The 15167-nt window shown below is 34.0% G+C and overlaps 1 protein-coding gene across 1 annotated transcript; it reads right to left on the bottom strand.

Annotated features, from left to right (window-relative positions):
• Positions 1–1119: 1119 nt before the first annotated feature.
• Positions 1120–9027, bottom strand: LOC11416780 (probable histone H2B.1). Its single transcript, XM_003606581.4, has 2 exons — positions 8919–9027; positions 1120–1753 (listed from the first exon to the last, which is right to left on the bottom strand). Exons 1-2 carry the CDS (start codon positions 8928–8930, stop codon positions 1319–1321), a joined length of 447 nt encoding a protein of 148 aa, XP_003606629.1. The 5' UTR covers positions 8931–9027; the 3' UTR covers positions 1120–1318.
• Positions 9028–15167: the final 6140 nt, after the last annotated feature.

The following is a 15167-nucleotide window of genomic DNA, read 5'->3' on the forward strand; positions in this document are numbered from 1 at the left end:
AAACCAATTTTTTAAATAAACAAATTAAATTAATTAACAAAAAAATACGGTAAAATAAATAAATACATCAATTGAAGAGCACATGACTTGGTAAACAAAATTGAGTTTAAGAACACATGACGTCAACAAAACCACTTTAACAGAAAAATTGCTCTCAAAATAAACGAAACATAAAATTCATGCTCATTGGAATTCTAAGGGTGGGGCAGGGAAAATAAGTTGTGCGTACCTGGTAGAAGTAAGTCTCATCACCTTATTTCAAAAGTCATATTTTCTTATTTTTCTTCTTTATAAAAAAGTCACTTTTTAATTGAAGAGCTTAATATAAATGTTGTTTGGCCCTGCTTTTACTTTGGAGTAGAAGATAAGTCAATAAAAAGCAGGCCAAAGAGAACCTAAGTCTTCTTCTATCTTTTCTTTAATAGTTCTATGTACCAAGAACATCAATTTTACCTTTCATTTCACAATCAATTCACAATTATCATTTTATTCCATTATCAATTTTAGGAACCATTACAGAAAATGCTTATTCATTGTCATGCTTAGGTCATCAAATGCTTAACATGGCTCCCTAGTGCAAATGGCAGCGAGGAATCTCCTTGAAAACGAGCAACACCACCCTGCCTCGTGGCCAGCATGGGTTTGGGGCAGAGAAGAACCAATACCAAGAACAAATTTACTAGTTTGAACAATGTGTTCATATATTAGCATTAGCTGGATATAGAATCAAACACACACCATGTATCTTTCTTTCTAAGCTCACCTCTGAACTTTCATGTATATATTTTGTATCAGATGTGTTTGTGCTTAAAGACAAAGGATATAAGCTTATCAAATTCTAATTCTCAGTCAAATTACAAAATAATAGTTATTAATCAATAAAAGACTACTCATCCAAAATTTTATGTAATTTAAGCTTTACTCATTACAAATAGGTGAGGTTTACTGTGTATAACCATCAATTTGTCCACTTATAATTAAACATATAGCAGATATCTTCTGCACAATTACAGCAAAAAACATCCTTAATTTTGCATCTCAGCCAAGATCAAATTACAGTGTCAGTAAAATTGATTAATTATAAACAATCACAACCCACAAAGGAGGAATCCAACTATATTTTATGAGAAAATGTATTCCGTCTTTGATACCCCTAGATCAATCATTCAAAACAGAGAGAAACCCAATTCTACAAGCAATTTTCATGTCAAATATCATTAACTCCATTTCTTACACAAAAGACATCAACAGATCCCATTAGTTCATTACAACTCAGAAAATTAAAACACTAAGAAACCAATAAACATAATCGAAATGTCTAAGAGCTAGTAAACTTAGTCACAGCCTTGGTGCCTTCAGAAACAGCATGCTTGGCCAATTCTCCAGGAAGAACAAGTCTGACCGCGGTCTGAATTTCCCTTGAAGTGATTGTTGGCTTCTTGTTGTAACGAGCAAGTCTGGATGATTCTTGAGCAAGCTTCTCGAAGATATCATTGATGAAACTGTTCATGATACCCATCGCTTTGCTTGAGATACCAATGTCTGGGTGAACTTGTTTCAGAACTTTGAAGATGTAGATCTTGTATGTTTCTACATTCTTCTTACTTCTCTTCTTCTTCTTGTCTCCTGCTGCAGAACCACCTTCCTTTGGTAGCTTCTTTCCTGCCTTGGGCTTCTTCTCCGCCGGAGCCTTCTCGGCGACGGTGGACTTCTTCTCCTCAGCGGGTTTCTTCTCCGCTGGCTTCTTCTCTCCCTTTGGTGCCATTGAAAGGATTAAGAAAAAAAGTTAGGGTTTGAGATTGGATTGCGAAATGAGAGTAATTAAGAGAAGGGTGTGGATGGAATGGAAACTGATTGATGCAGTGGTTTATATATAAGAAGGTTCTCGTGTTTCTATTGGTTACTGTAGTTTACCGCGGATCGATGATATGGAACTTTTTAGACGGTCGATTTTGGTTTGATCAACGACAATGCGGACGCTTTGGGAGATGAATGCCTGAGATGCGTTTTTACTTTTTGCCTTCAATTTCGAGTGGGTTAGTTACTTTTCTTTGCGCGCCCAAACCGAAAGGGTATTTCGCGGTTTAGTTTTGAAACAGTGGTTTTTAATTCTGCGAAAACCTTTCATTAACTTTTCCCTTTTGAATTTTTGAGGTATTTTTATATATTTTCTGTAATTCTATAGTATAAAAAAATCTTTTTATATGACAAAAATCCGTTTTATTAAATCAAATTTATTTATTTGATCAAAATAAAAATAAATAAAAAATTTGATAGATAGGCATGACACAACCTATTGTACATCAAGTCAGACTAGGTCATATTTTTTTCTTCTTCTTCACATATAATGTCAAAACTTTTTTACAAGTTTATGACATCATACAGACATTTATATGAAAGTCGAGGAACAAAACTATCTTTGAAGCTGATTCATAAAGGCCAAACAACCCAACTTTATTGATTTAGAGTTTCGTCAAATATATTGAAAATTGCAAATTAGAGCATCCTCAAAGTGGTCCAAAGTGGAAGGGCATTATCTACATATGATGGAAGCAGTCACAAGAAGGTTGGATCAAGTTCAACAGTGAGATCTTTGGATGTGTGGGTATTTTTTGTGATTGAAACATTAGATAGATTAAATGCTACACTAAGAAGATATGTGTGTGATGCCTTACATCCTGAGACGTGGTGGTTGTATTTGGGATCAAGCCTGACCTAGAGCGAGCATTTTTCTCATTGTATAGTGGAGAGCGACTTAGAGATTTTGATTGACATAATTTCTGACAATTTCAATGGAGTTATCCTTATTGCAGATTAGTGTAACTAGAAGCTTCTGAAGATGAGGTGACATGCAAATCAACCATACTTTGCGCGAAAGAAATAAAAGTGTTGATTGACTTGCAAACATTTGTATTACTGATAATCATTTAACTTTGCTTGTTTTAAATATTTCTTGCAAGTGAGCTTTAGAAGCTCTTGTTTAATGATATTTCTATGGTTTATATCCCTATAAATGTCTCTTTAATCTAGTTTTTTTTTTCTTTATTTTCTTTCTTGGATTGATTAAATATGTTTTTAATGCCTGCAAAATTACAAGTCATCAATTTTAGTCCCTACAAAAAATATATTCACTTTTATTCTTTATTTGCATTTATATATGAACTATTTTGGAGGACTAAAAGTATATATTTTTTGTAATTTTTTTTTATAAAACATGAACTATTCTTACAAACTACAATATTATGGAGGACTACCATTAAAATTTTACAGGGATTAAAAACATATTTAACTTGGATTATAGCCTTAAAAAATTAAATAAAAATAAATGCTTAATTGCATTTTTGACCCTCCTATTTTCATCCTTTTGCGGAATTGGTTCCTATATTATAAAATTAGACCGTTTTGATTACTCCATCATATTTTTTAACTAAAAAAGATGATGTGATAGGTTTTAAAAAGATGATGTTATGATATTAAGATGAGAAAATATTACTCCCTCCATTTCTTTTTAAGTGTCGTTTAAGGATGAACCAGTTTTAGTTAGAGAGATCAAAAGTAGATAGAGGGATCAAAAGTATCCAAAACCAAAACTGTCTAATTTTAAATATGAGAACCAGTTTTACAAAACGGTGAAATAGGAAGACAAAACTGCAAGGCAAAAACAAAAAAGAAAGACAGAGAGAAACATGGATCATGTAGACGATGTGTAGGTCAGAAAGCACAATGGAGAAGGAAATAGAAACATTCCTCAGAAAACTTTCCTTAGTCGCCATAGCCATAGCTTCACTAACACTCCTCATTCTCTTCCTCCAAATCCCCAACACCCGCGTCCCATCAGAAGCACCATCCAAACCCCACCTCCGCTTCCCCAAATCCACCTGCGACTTCACCTCCACCCACCTCCACCTCCCCTCCCACAAGAAAAACAACCGTCTCTGGTCCTCACGCGATTGGAACAACAAACTCCATTCCTTCTCCCGTCTCTTCCTCCATATTCGCAATCTCGGTCTTCTTCCTAAGTCCTAACCATACCAAAATCCTATGCATTTCCACTGGTGCAGGTCATGAAGTCTCTGCATTACAGAAACTTGGCGTCGAGGAAGTTACTGGCGTCGAGCTCTTAGACTCTCCTCCTCTTGTTAGCCGGGAAGATCTGCATAATTTGCCTTTTTTTACAATGCTTTTGATTTTGCTTTTACTGCAAGATTTGATGAGGCATTGTTTCCGGCGAGATTTGTGGCTAAGATGGAGAGGGTTGTTAGGGCTGGTGGTGTTTGTTTTGTTCTTGTTGGGGAATGTGGGGCTAATGAGGTGAGAGAGGTTGTGGGTTTGTTTAGGAATTCAAGATTTGTTAGCTCTAGTAATGTTAGTTTGGTTGGAATTAGAATGACTAGTATTCTCTTGAGAATTAGAAAATTTTCCTAATTCATGCTTATTTATAATTTATTTGTGTATGTATATTTGTTCTTGTTAGATTTGTTTCTAATTTATTAGTTGTTACTATATATTGTTGAAAATTCTACCTTCCTTGCAGTCCACCACCTAGCAGTCTAATTGCAGCATTTGCATTGCCTTCATTGTTGCCTCTAACACCTTTATTGTGTTGGGTGTGAAGAGGGGGATTTAATATGTCAATGCTAAGGGGCTTTAGATTATAAAGCACAAACATAGGAATCAGATATGACAATAACACCAGACAACGGTCATATGAGAAAATGAAAGTAATTGGAATAACTCAATATGCCGGTGTTGTATCGGTGGTGTTGTCAATGACACATGTTATATGACACACCCTGCATTTGGTTATGTTTCGCAGCATCTTCTGAATCAAATGTCTACGACACTTGAAATTGTTAGAAAAGTTCTACCGTATGAATGAGTGTTATTGGACTGAGTTAAAATTATGATTTTTTTTTTTTATATATAGAATCTTGGGAATATGGAAGTCTTGTGTGCGAGTGAAAGTATTGGAGTTGTCCTCTTTTTGTGGAGGTAGGTTTGGTCTAATTTGCAAGATGGTCAGTATCAGTGTTACTGCTATTAGGGTGTTTCACTTTGAACATACATTAGGATATTTTTATTGCTATGATTTTTAATTCATCCTTCATAGTTGATAGTTTTATTTGTAGGCTTGTTGCATACGAAAGATTGGTTCATTTAGACATTAAATAAATTATCCTAACCCATTTGGTTTTTGAGCTGCACTTAAGGTTCCTGTTCTTAATCATTTTATGAGCCTTTGGTGTAACCTTTTGGTTCATGTTAGTGACGGCTCCTTTAATTTGATGGAATTTTGTTATGGTATCTGCTAAAGGTATGTTTGGTTCCACGTTATGTGAGAGTTTCTTGGGTCCCTATGTATATTCAACGTGAATTTAGAGAAATTAGAGATTGTAAGTTTAACCGCTGTGCTCTCAGACCCGGACGGGCTAAGACAGTGTAAGACATTCTCTTTACATGCATATCATATTACAATACACTGTAATAAAATTATGATTTAATCAAATATATTTTCAATTTTAGCATGTTCTAGTTGCAAATCACACTAAATAGCCAATACCAAGCTATAACCAAATGTCATGAATATTTAAACAATGTGGTATGAACGTGGAGGTGGAAACATATTTAGAAACATTCAGTTGCTACTTATTTGTAATTAGAAAAGTGTCATGCATTTCACCCAAAAAAGTAGAAAAGTTTCGTACATTATATCAATTGATAGACAATATGAATGAATCGTCCTTGAGCATTTCAACAAGGTTGATATGGTGATGGCTGCTTCATAATGGCAAGGGCGAGTAAAATATCATTTGAATGATCCAGAAATAATTGTTCCATTTGTCTTACAGAAGCTTGACAGGAAGTGGTTTTCGTTTGATTCAAATCCACTTGCAAAGAGTATGGATCGACAGTTTACTGCGACACCTCAAAGATAAGTTGAATTTTTATTTTTTTTCTAGTTATAACCAAATGTTGGACATCAAACACACCTTCAATCTGATGTGTTGGTGAGGTTATAGAATGCATCTCGCATGTGGTACAGCTGTAATTTAAATTTTGGTGATTTTCACTGCAGCATCGTCTAAATAAATGTCTGACAAGTGATATTGTTAGAAAAGTTCTGCTGTATGATTTGAGTATTATGACTGAGTTAAGCTTCTGCTGTTTTTTTTAAATATAGAATATTAGACATATGGGAAACTGTGGTGTTTGTGTGGAAGTTTTGTAGTTGTTAATGTTCTTGAGGAGGTAGGTTAGATGAAAACTTGCAACATGATCTGGATCTATGCTATGCCATCAACTGATGAGATTCTATGAGCCATTGCTGCTTTTGATTGAGTTTTTTAATTTAGTTTTACATTAAGATATGTTATTTTCGTTCGCGTTTTCAACTTATAAGAATGATAATTGTGTGATATTTTGATACCCTATGCAATTAGTGTAGTAACTTATAGATCATTTCATGTTGGACTGGGAGTGTTGATATTGATTTGTAATGTGTTTATGTAGTAATTTTGATTTTTTTTTGTAACGTGTTTATGTTAGAATAGAAATCTGGTTGCGATGAAGGATTGCACCAAAAGTCAGGAAAATCTGGTTTGGATTTAGACTGGGAATAAGATCTGATCACTGGGATTAAAGACTGGTTAATTAATCCACATGATTAACACAGTTGATAAGGAAAATCTCATCTATTTAGCATCCATATCCTATAATATATGGTTTGCCAGAAATCTTCACCTATTTGAGTTGAATTTAACCAAGCAACTTCAGTTACTCGTCAAACAGACACCAGCAGTACCACTAGTAGCATGAGATCTACTTGCATGCATAACAACAAAAACTGGAGAAAACCTAATTCTTGAAGGTTCAAAGTAAATAGTGATGTTAATCTCAGTCAAGTAGGTACCTGGGGTGTAGGATCGGTGATACGAAACGAAGATGGTGAAGTGTTAGCAGCTGCAACCTGGACTGTCAAGGGCTTCGATGATTTCACAGTTGCGGAGGTATATGCGAGGTATAAAACTGTCAAGTTTGCAGCTGAATGTTGTTTCAGGAAAATAATTCTGGAATCTGACTGTGAGAAATTGGTTTAGATTCTAAAGGAAGAGGTAGAGACTCCTAGGAATTATGTTGGTAGTTTTGTAAATGGTATCAGCAAAATCTTCACTATTTTGAAGAGTGTAGGTTTAGTCATATCAATAGAATAGGCAAAGGCAATACAGTGGCCTATAAGCTGGCCCATTATGCCCTTTCAGAGCCTAATAGAGTTTCTAATAGAGTTTGGCTAGAGGAAACTCCAAATTGTATTGTTCCTGAAGTTTTAAATGATATTCTACACTATTAGCATACAACCACATTTTGAGGGTGTGTAATATTAATATGCTTATTTTTGCAATCAAACAAAATGTGTAGAACAGTAGAAGTAAACAATTACAAAGTTATTCTGTTGTATGTTGTTGATCTACTTGTAATCGACATGTGGAGTATTTACTAGTTTGAATAATGTGTTGATATATAGCCTCGTCCTTGTGCCGGATATAGAATGAAACACAGCATGTCATTTTCTCTCTAGACAAGCAATATCTAGACACCCTCGTCATAAGCACGCAATATCTAGGACAAGCAAATAGAGCCCAAAGCAAATAAAGGAATCTTCTTTAATAAATCATTTGAAAACAGAGTGATTCTGAATCTTGAAAAAAGGTTACCAAATAACACCATACAAACATTGTTGAATTCCAATATCATTAATTCCACCATTATCATACACAAAAGGATCAACCAGATCCCATTACTTTGTTGCAAATTCAAAAGAGAAAACATACTGCCAATTCTTCACAAGATACGCGAAGGAGAACAATGTACTACAAATACTCTTTACAAATACGCTAGGTTTGCTCTTTATGTGTATAAACATCAGTCTTGTTCACCTCAAGCAGAAGATAGGCAAGTCTTGTTCACTTATAATCAACAAAAGGCAGAATTCTTCACAAGAATTACATCAAACAATCTAAATTTTCTGGACAGGATTACCTACTGTAAAACACATGTAGTTTTGCATCTCCACTAGTTCAAACTTCAAATTACAGACTCAGTAAAATTAATTAATCATAAACAATCAATGCACACAAGTATTCTGCATCACTAGAGCACTAAACACAACTTTTTGCCAAGTTATAGAAAGAAATAAAATACGAATAATTCTTCATATTTTTTTGGCACAGTTTAGTAACAGATTACAACAAACACAATGCAGATTTTGTACACATAAATCATTAAAATAACAATAGCACGAGTCTTGTATCTGTAACCCAATTGTACCACACAAGCAAGTAAAATATCATTAATTCAACCACTTTAATACACAAAAGAATCAACAAGATCCCATTAGCATTACAACTTAGAAAAGTAAAATACTAAAAATTTAAAAAACCTAATGGTTCATGTCTAAACACCAAAACTACCACAACAAAGTTTCAAGTCTAAGAGCTAGTAAACTTAGTCACAGCCTTGGTACCCTCAGAAACAGCATGCTTGGCCAATTCACCAGGAAGAACAAGTCTGACTGCAGTCTGAATTTCCCTTGAAGTGATTGTTGGCTTCTTGTTGTAACGAGCAAGTCTGGATGATTCTTGAGCAAGCTTCTCGAAGATATCATTGATGAAACTGTTCATGATACCCATGGCCTTGCTTGAGATACCAATGTCTGGGTGAACCTGCTTCAGAACTTTGAAGATGTAGATCTTGTATGTTTCTACATTCTTCTTGCTTCTCTTCTTCTTGTCTCCGGCAGCTGAACCACCTTCCTTTGGTAGCTTCTTCCCTGCCTTTGGCTTCTTCTCTGCTGGAGCTTTCTCGGCAACGGTGGACTTCTTCTCCTCAGCTGGTTTCTTCTCCGCTGGCTTCTTCTCTCCCTTTGGTGCCATTGAGAATTTGGAAGTTGGAAGAAAGTTAGGGTTTTGAATTGGGAATTGAAAATTAAACGATTGCAGAAGAAAAGTAGACGGTGATGAAAAACGATTGATGCGGTTTGACTAATATATAAGATAGCTCTCGCATTTCTATTGGCTAGTGAAGGTTGCCGTGGATCGATGACGTGGAACTTTTTTATCCGTTAGAAGGAGATAGTGATGGACGCTCAGGATTTTGTTTTGACACAACGATGATACGGATATATATATGAGCTGGTTGAAACGTGTTTTCTATTCTTTTTTCCCCTAATTTCCAATGGGTGTGGGATTTATCTACTCCCACTTTTATTTCCTTGTTTTCGCGGTTTACTTTTGAAAGAGTTTTTTATGTTTAAAGAAGCCAAGCAAAACTCCACTATTAAGAAAACAGTGATTTTAATTTTGCGAAAATCTTTGTTGTACAATTTTTTTAGGGTTTTACTTTTATATTTTTCGGTAATTATGTTATATATAGTATAGTTTTTTTTGACAAGATATATATAGTAGGTGCCCACTAATATGAACCCTATTTTTTCAGGTCCATCGATGGTCCTCTTCATGTGACTGTCTATAGCAGGTGACATGCGGTCCCTTTCAAATTTTAAGTTGTGTAATTTAGTAAATTAATTTATTCATTGTTTTTCTCATCCATTTTTCGAGTTTACCATTTAATCGATGTCTTGTTGGAGATATATCATACAATGAAATAGGCATCATATATGTCTTCTTAATTCCAATCCAGATCACTAAAACTCCACTTCTAAATGGGTATAATCAAAATGAAAAGAGAACCTAATTTCTCAACAAGGAAAAACAAAAGGTGAAAGCTTTCAATTTTAGACTGAACATAACTCAATAAAAAAACAAAACTCAGTTAAATTGCTAAAAAAAATGAATGACTTTTTTGCTAACTAGAAAGTGACTGGCTATACTCAGTCATGTAAAGAGGATCATGGGTGGACCAAAAAATATGAGGTCCATATTAGGGGTTACCTATATAGTATAGTTAAAATTCAGGTTTTTGCTAGATTACCCTCTCTTATTTAGAGGGTATTTTACCCTCTCATGATATCAACCAATCAAAATGTAATATACATTGACAACATTAAATGTCATAAATGATTCAATTTTTTTTTTTCTAAAAAAAGAAACAATTATAATCATAAGGTAACTTATAATACTTTTAATTTTTATTTAATTATAGACATGATTACATTAGAGATCTTTTATCTTATTTATTTATTACATTTGGGTCCTTTATCTTTATTTTTTTTCGCTTAGGTCTTTTTTTTTTTTTTTGGTCTTAGATGAAGTGGTAATCCACTGAAAATAAACTCACACACAACTGTAAAGTCCCGGGTTCGAACCCGGGTCACAACGTCCGGCCTTGCAATTTTGGCATTTGCCAGTTGAGCTAGGACATATACATCCTTTTTCTCATTTTTTTATATTAAAAAAATACATAATTTTATTTTTTAAAATATCTTTTTATTAAAAATGAAACAAATCCAGAAATATGATGAAGATGTTCATCATCTTCATCTTCTTCCTTTGAATCTTCATCATCTTATCAAAAAAATTTCTACAAAATATATCTCCAAATATCATGAATTAATGTTATATTCACCTCAAATCTTATTTTAAACACAAAAATCAAACCCCTATAGAGAAAGAGATTAGTTTCATCACAAAAAAAAATTAGTTATATAAATTGTCACGCTGTATATTATTATTATTATTATTTTCTAACTCAATATTCAAGTCCGACATAAAATTAACCCCAAAATTGATAGCAACTTTGCACATCAATTTTGTTGTTTCCAGAACAATCTTAACTTTCATAAAGCCTAACCCTTCTGCCAGTGACTAAGCCTCCACCATCCGCCTTGCAACATTTGTGAAATTAAGGTTTTGATTTTTGTGTTTAAAATAAGATTTGAGGTGAATATAACATTAATTCACGATATTTGGAGATATATTTTAGTATAATTTTTATTTATTTAAAGAAGATGATGAAGATTCAAAGGAAGAAGATGATGAACATCTTCATCATATTTTTGGATTTTTTTTTCAGTTTTAATAAAAATATATTTTTAAAAATAAAATTATGTATTTTTTAATAAAAAAAATGCGAAAAAGATGTATATGTGCTTTTAAGAGAGATAAATGACCTAAACGGGAAAAAATAAAGACAAAGGACTAAAGTGTTACAAATAAATAAGATAAAGGACCCATAATGCAATATTGCCTTAATTATATCTAGGTGTTCAATCTTAATTAATTTACAGTACATGACTTGCTTAGAACAATTAAAATTTCACATCAAATTTCTTTCATCTGAATGTCCTTAAATTTATCAGTTATATTCATAAAATTTATTCCTCCCATTTTGATTGTTCAATTTTGTCGTTCCCAACTGCCGCATTTTTCAATTTTCGTGAGAATCGTCATGATTTCAAATATCGTGAGAATTGCTGTTATTTTCAGTACAACGTTAGGTATGATGACTTGATTTTTCTTTTTGATTTGATTTTTCTTGGTTGTGAGGTAGTTAATTATAACAATTGAGTAAATCATCCGTTGTACTTTGAGGACTGCTAGCAGGTGTTGCCGCTGTGATGTTGTGGGAGTTTGCTAGCATTTTTTTGGTTGCTGTTGAAATGGTTATGTGATGAGGCTTTTGTTCTTTTATTTGGACTTAAAGGCTTTTGCTGATAGTGAGACAGGTCTATGCGTGTTAACAAATTTTATTAGGTTGGCTGCTTAAATAAAAAAAAAATAAGTCACGATACCTGACGCGGTTCTAGAAACAACGATAATTCTCATGATAATTGGAAATTGCGGCAATTTGGAACGACAAAATTGAACAATCAAAATGGGAAGAAGAATGAAAAAGAAACAAAAATTGATCAATATGGAAGAATAAAGAAGAAGAAATTTGAAAGAAGGAGATGTTTTTGTTCTCACGTTGGGGGTTCTGGAATGGAAGAAATTTTATGAATGTAAATGATGAATTTAAGGACATCGAGATGAAAGAAATTTGATGTAAAATTTTATTTATTATAAGTCTTGTAGTGTAAATTAATTAAGATTGAACACCTTAATATAAAAAAAAAAATCATTTGTTGTTTCAAAAAAAAAATTAAATAAAAATTAAAAGTATTAAAAGTTACCTTATGATTAAGATTAACTCTCCTTCAAAAAAAAAAATTAAGATTAACTCTTTTATTTTTAGAAAAAAATCTACTCATTTATTTGACATTTAATGTTACATATGTATATTACATTTTGATTGGTTGATATCATGAGATGGTAAATTACCCTCTAAACAAGAGAGGGTAACGTAGGCCTCACCTAAAATTCACTTTATTGAATAAATAAAATAATAAAATTATCGAACAACTTAGTTAGGGGTCCATAACCACAACTTTTAAAAAGATAGGGGTCCAAAAGTGCAATTAAGAAAAAAAAACACTGTCACAAGCCATTTTTGCCAAATCATCCACAGAAAATTTGCTTCTCTCTAAGAATATTGTACTTAGAACTTCCCAATCCTGCTCCATTTAATGTCTAATGTTTTGCACTATACTCCGACCTGCCACACCGTCCCTCATTTACTAGCCGAAAGCGTAGAACCACTAGCAACTCAAAATGAAGCTCGATCTTATGGAAACCAGCCAAATTCAAACCTTCAAAAACTATCCAAAGTTCCGCCACTTACGCGCTACTTAACCACAATCTCTCCAAAAAGACACAGATCCATTTGCTATTCTCCCCATGCAACACTCCCTCCTTTATATGTGCCACCGTGATCAAACGGATCCAGCCATGCCAGTCGATATTTTCCAAAATTGTCATTTGTAATTGTAGTGTTTTGCATGGAAGCAGTTTTAGCACCAGCCACGAGACAATTAACAAGCCTGTTAATTTCCAGTCAAGGATTACTAGGTGACACAAAATCCTCATCATGCATCGTTCTGTTCCTCCAATTCCACAACGTATGACATGTCGTCTCCCAAAAGCCAGTCCGATTTCAGACCTCCCGCTCACTCAACGCCGTATCCATACTCATCTCCAACCATTGCTGCAAATCTGCGTTGAAAAGTTCCTTATGATATCTAGAATTAACGGTCTTAAGCAAACAACCATTGATATGGGACAATCGCGAAGAACATGCAATGTCGTTTCGATAGTATCTATTCAGTGTATGCAGTTCTGAGATGCATGACTTGCAATCTGCTATTACTTAACCGTCTATCTTGTTTGCGCAACCACACAAACGTACTCTCTCTCGGGCATTATTTTTCAACACCCCCATCCAATAGCTGAAAATTGGTTCAACTAAATCACCACATAACTCTTTATAAGCTTGAGCAACTGAGAAATCACCAACACGCGTACCAGGCCCTACGCACAAACATCGCTACCATAATCAATATTTGGTGGTGGGATGGCTCTAAATCTGTCCAGAATTTCAACAGGGAGCTACCCTTGCAAATTATTCATTCTCCACTCCCCGTGCTCACTGACAAGCTCTTCAACTTTAACATATTACATGCCAATTGGGATATTAATATCAAGGTTGATCACTTTTAATCTCTAATCTAACCAACAATACTTCTCAGCTTGAACTGATCCACCATTTCAATTTTCAAATAATCCAATGCGCCAAGCTACTAACATTAGTTATAATTTCACTTTATCTTTCCACAAACTAGAATCATTGTTTTTGCTACAACCTCAACCAATAACAAATTTTCACTATCATACTTTCTTCTTTAGATTCTACAACATAGAGCATTATCACCAGTTTTCTATAATATTTGTGATAATTTGTTTTCAACAGAATGTTACAAGTAGCATCCATAATTCTCTGCAATAATTTGGTCACTGAACTGCAGAGTATTCCATAACACTAGAGTAGGAGAAACAGGTCTCAAGCTTTTTCAAAAATGTAAACTAGTACACATTGGCAAATGAACTTTAAGGTATAAATCTCTTCTACTAAATTCCTATCATAATATTAAGATCTTAAAATGCTAAAAACTAATGGCTTCTTCTCTCCTTTTGGTGTCATTGAATGGATTGGAATTTTTTCAATTAAGCTATATCAGCAACTTTTCGATTCTATATACTTTTTTGTATTTTAATGAAAAACTTTAGTGGCACAATAATCCTAATAACCATCCTCCTAATGCAGTGTTTAGAATTGCGGTGGACAGGCCATCAATGATGTCTAGGCTGAAGCAAGAATTTCTAGCTTTGTAAAGTCACGTTGAAGTGGCATTGTGACGCTAGAATTCAATTGCAAACGCCAAACCAAACAATTATTAAATCATTGAGACTGCAATAGTATACCACCAGCTCATGTGACATAAAGTCTGTCAAACATCTATTTTTCTACCTTTTTTCACTGCAAAACAAGTTGTTCTTTCCTTCTTTTTTTCTAGAGTTGTTGCCAACCGTATTATTCCCCTCACTTGAAACTTTCATTATTTGTTAATTTTTACAACTTAAGTTCTCAACAACTTCACTTGGAAGTTCACTTTTTTTTCTTTCTTGCTAGCTTGGATTTCTCGTTGTGGCTACTGAAACTGTTGAGCTTGCATCTGATCATGCTTCTACAGCTCATGAGGTTCGTTCGTATTAACTGTTTTCACGTTCAAAGTTCTTGTGATCTTAAACATGTACCAATTGCATCTAGTTTTAATTTTAATCACAAGTTATTTTGAACTTGGATACATGTATTTTGAAATCGTAGTAACCACTACCTGCGAGACAACATGAAGCTCAATCTTATGGAAACCATGCGGTCGAGCCAAATTCAAACCTTCAAAAATTCCCAAAAGTTCCGCCACATACGCACTACACACCCCCAATCTTTTCGAAAAGATACAGATCCATTTGCCATTCTTCCCACGTGACACTCCTCTGCATCCAGCAAGACTCCCTCCTTTATATGTGCCATCAGTGTTAAAATGGATCCAACTACTTTCAGGGGCCTAACACTTGATACTTTCCAAAACAGTCATTATATGGTGGTGTTATGCTCAGAAGCAGTTTTAGCCCTAACTGCATAACAATTAACTTGCCAAGGATTACTAGGCGACACAATATCCTCATCATGCATCATTTTGTTCCTTCAATTCCACAAAGTATGACATGTCATTGTCTAAAAACCAGTCCAATCCAAAGCTTCCTCCTAACTCAATA

The sequence above is a fragment of the Medicago truncatula genome, chromosome 4, assembly GCF_003473485.1.
Source record: "Medicago truncatula cultivar Jemalong A17 chromosome 4, MtrunA17r5.0-ANR, whole genome shotgun sequence".
NCBI classification, from domain to species: Eukaryota; Viridiplantae; Streptophyta; class Magnoliopsida; order Fabales; family Fabaceae; genus Medicago; species Medicago truncatula.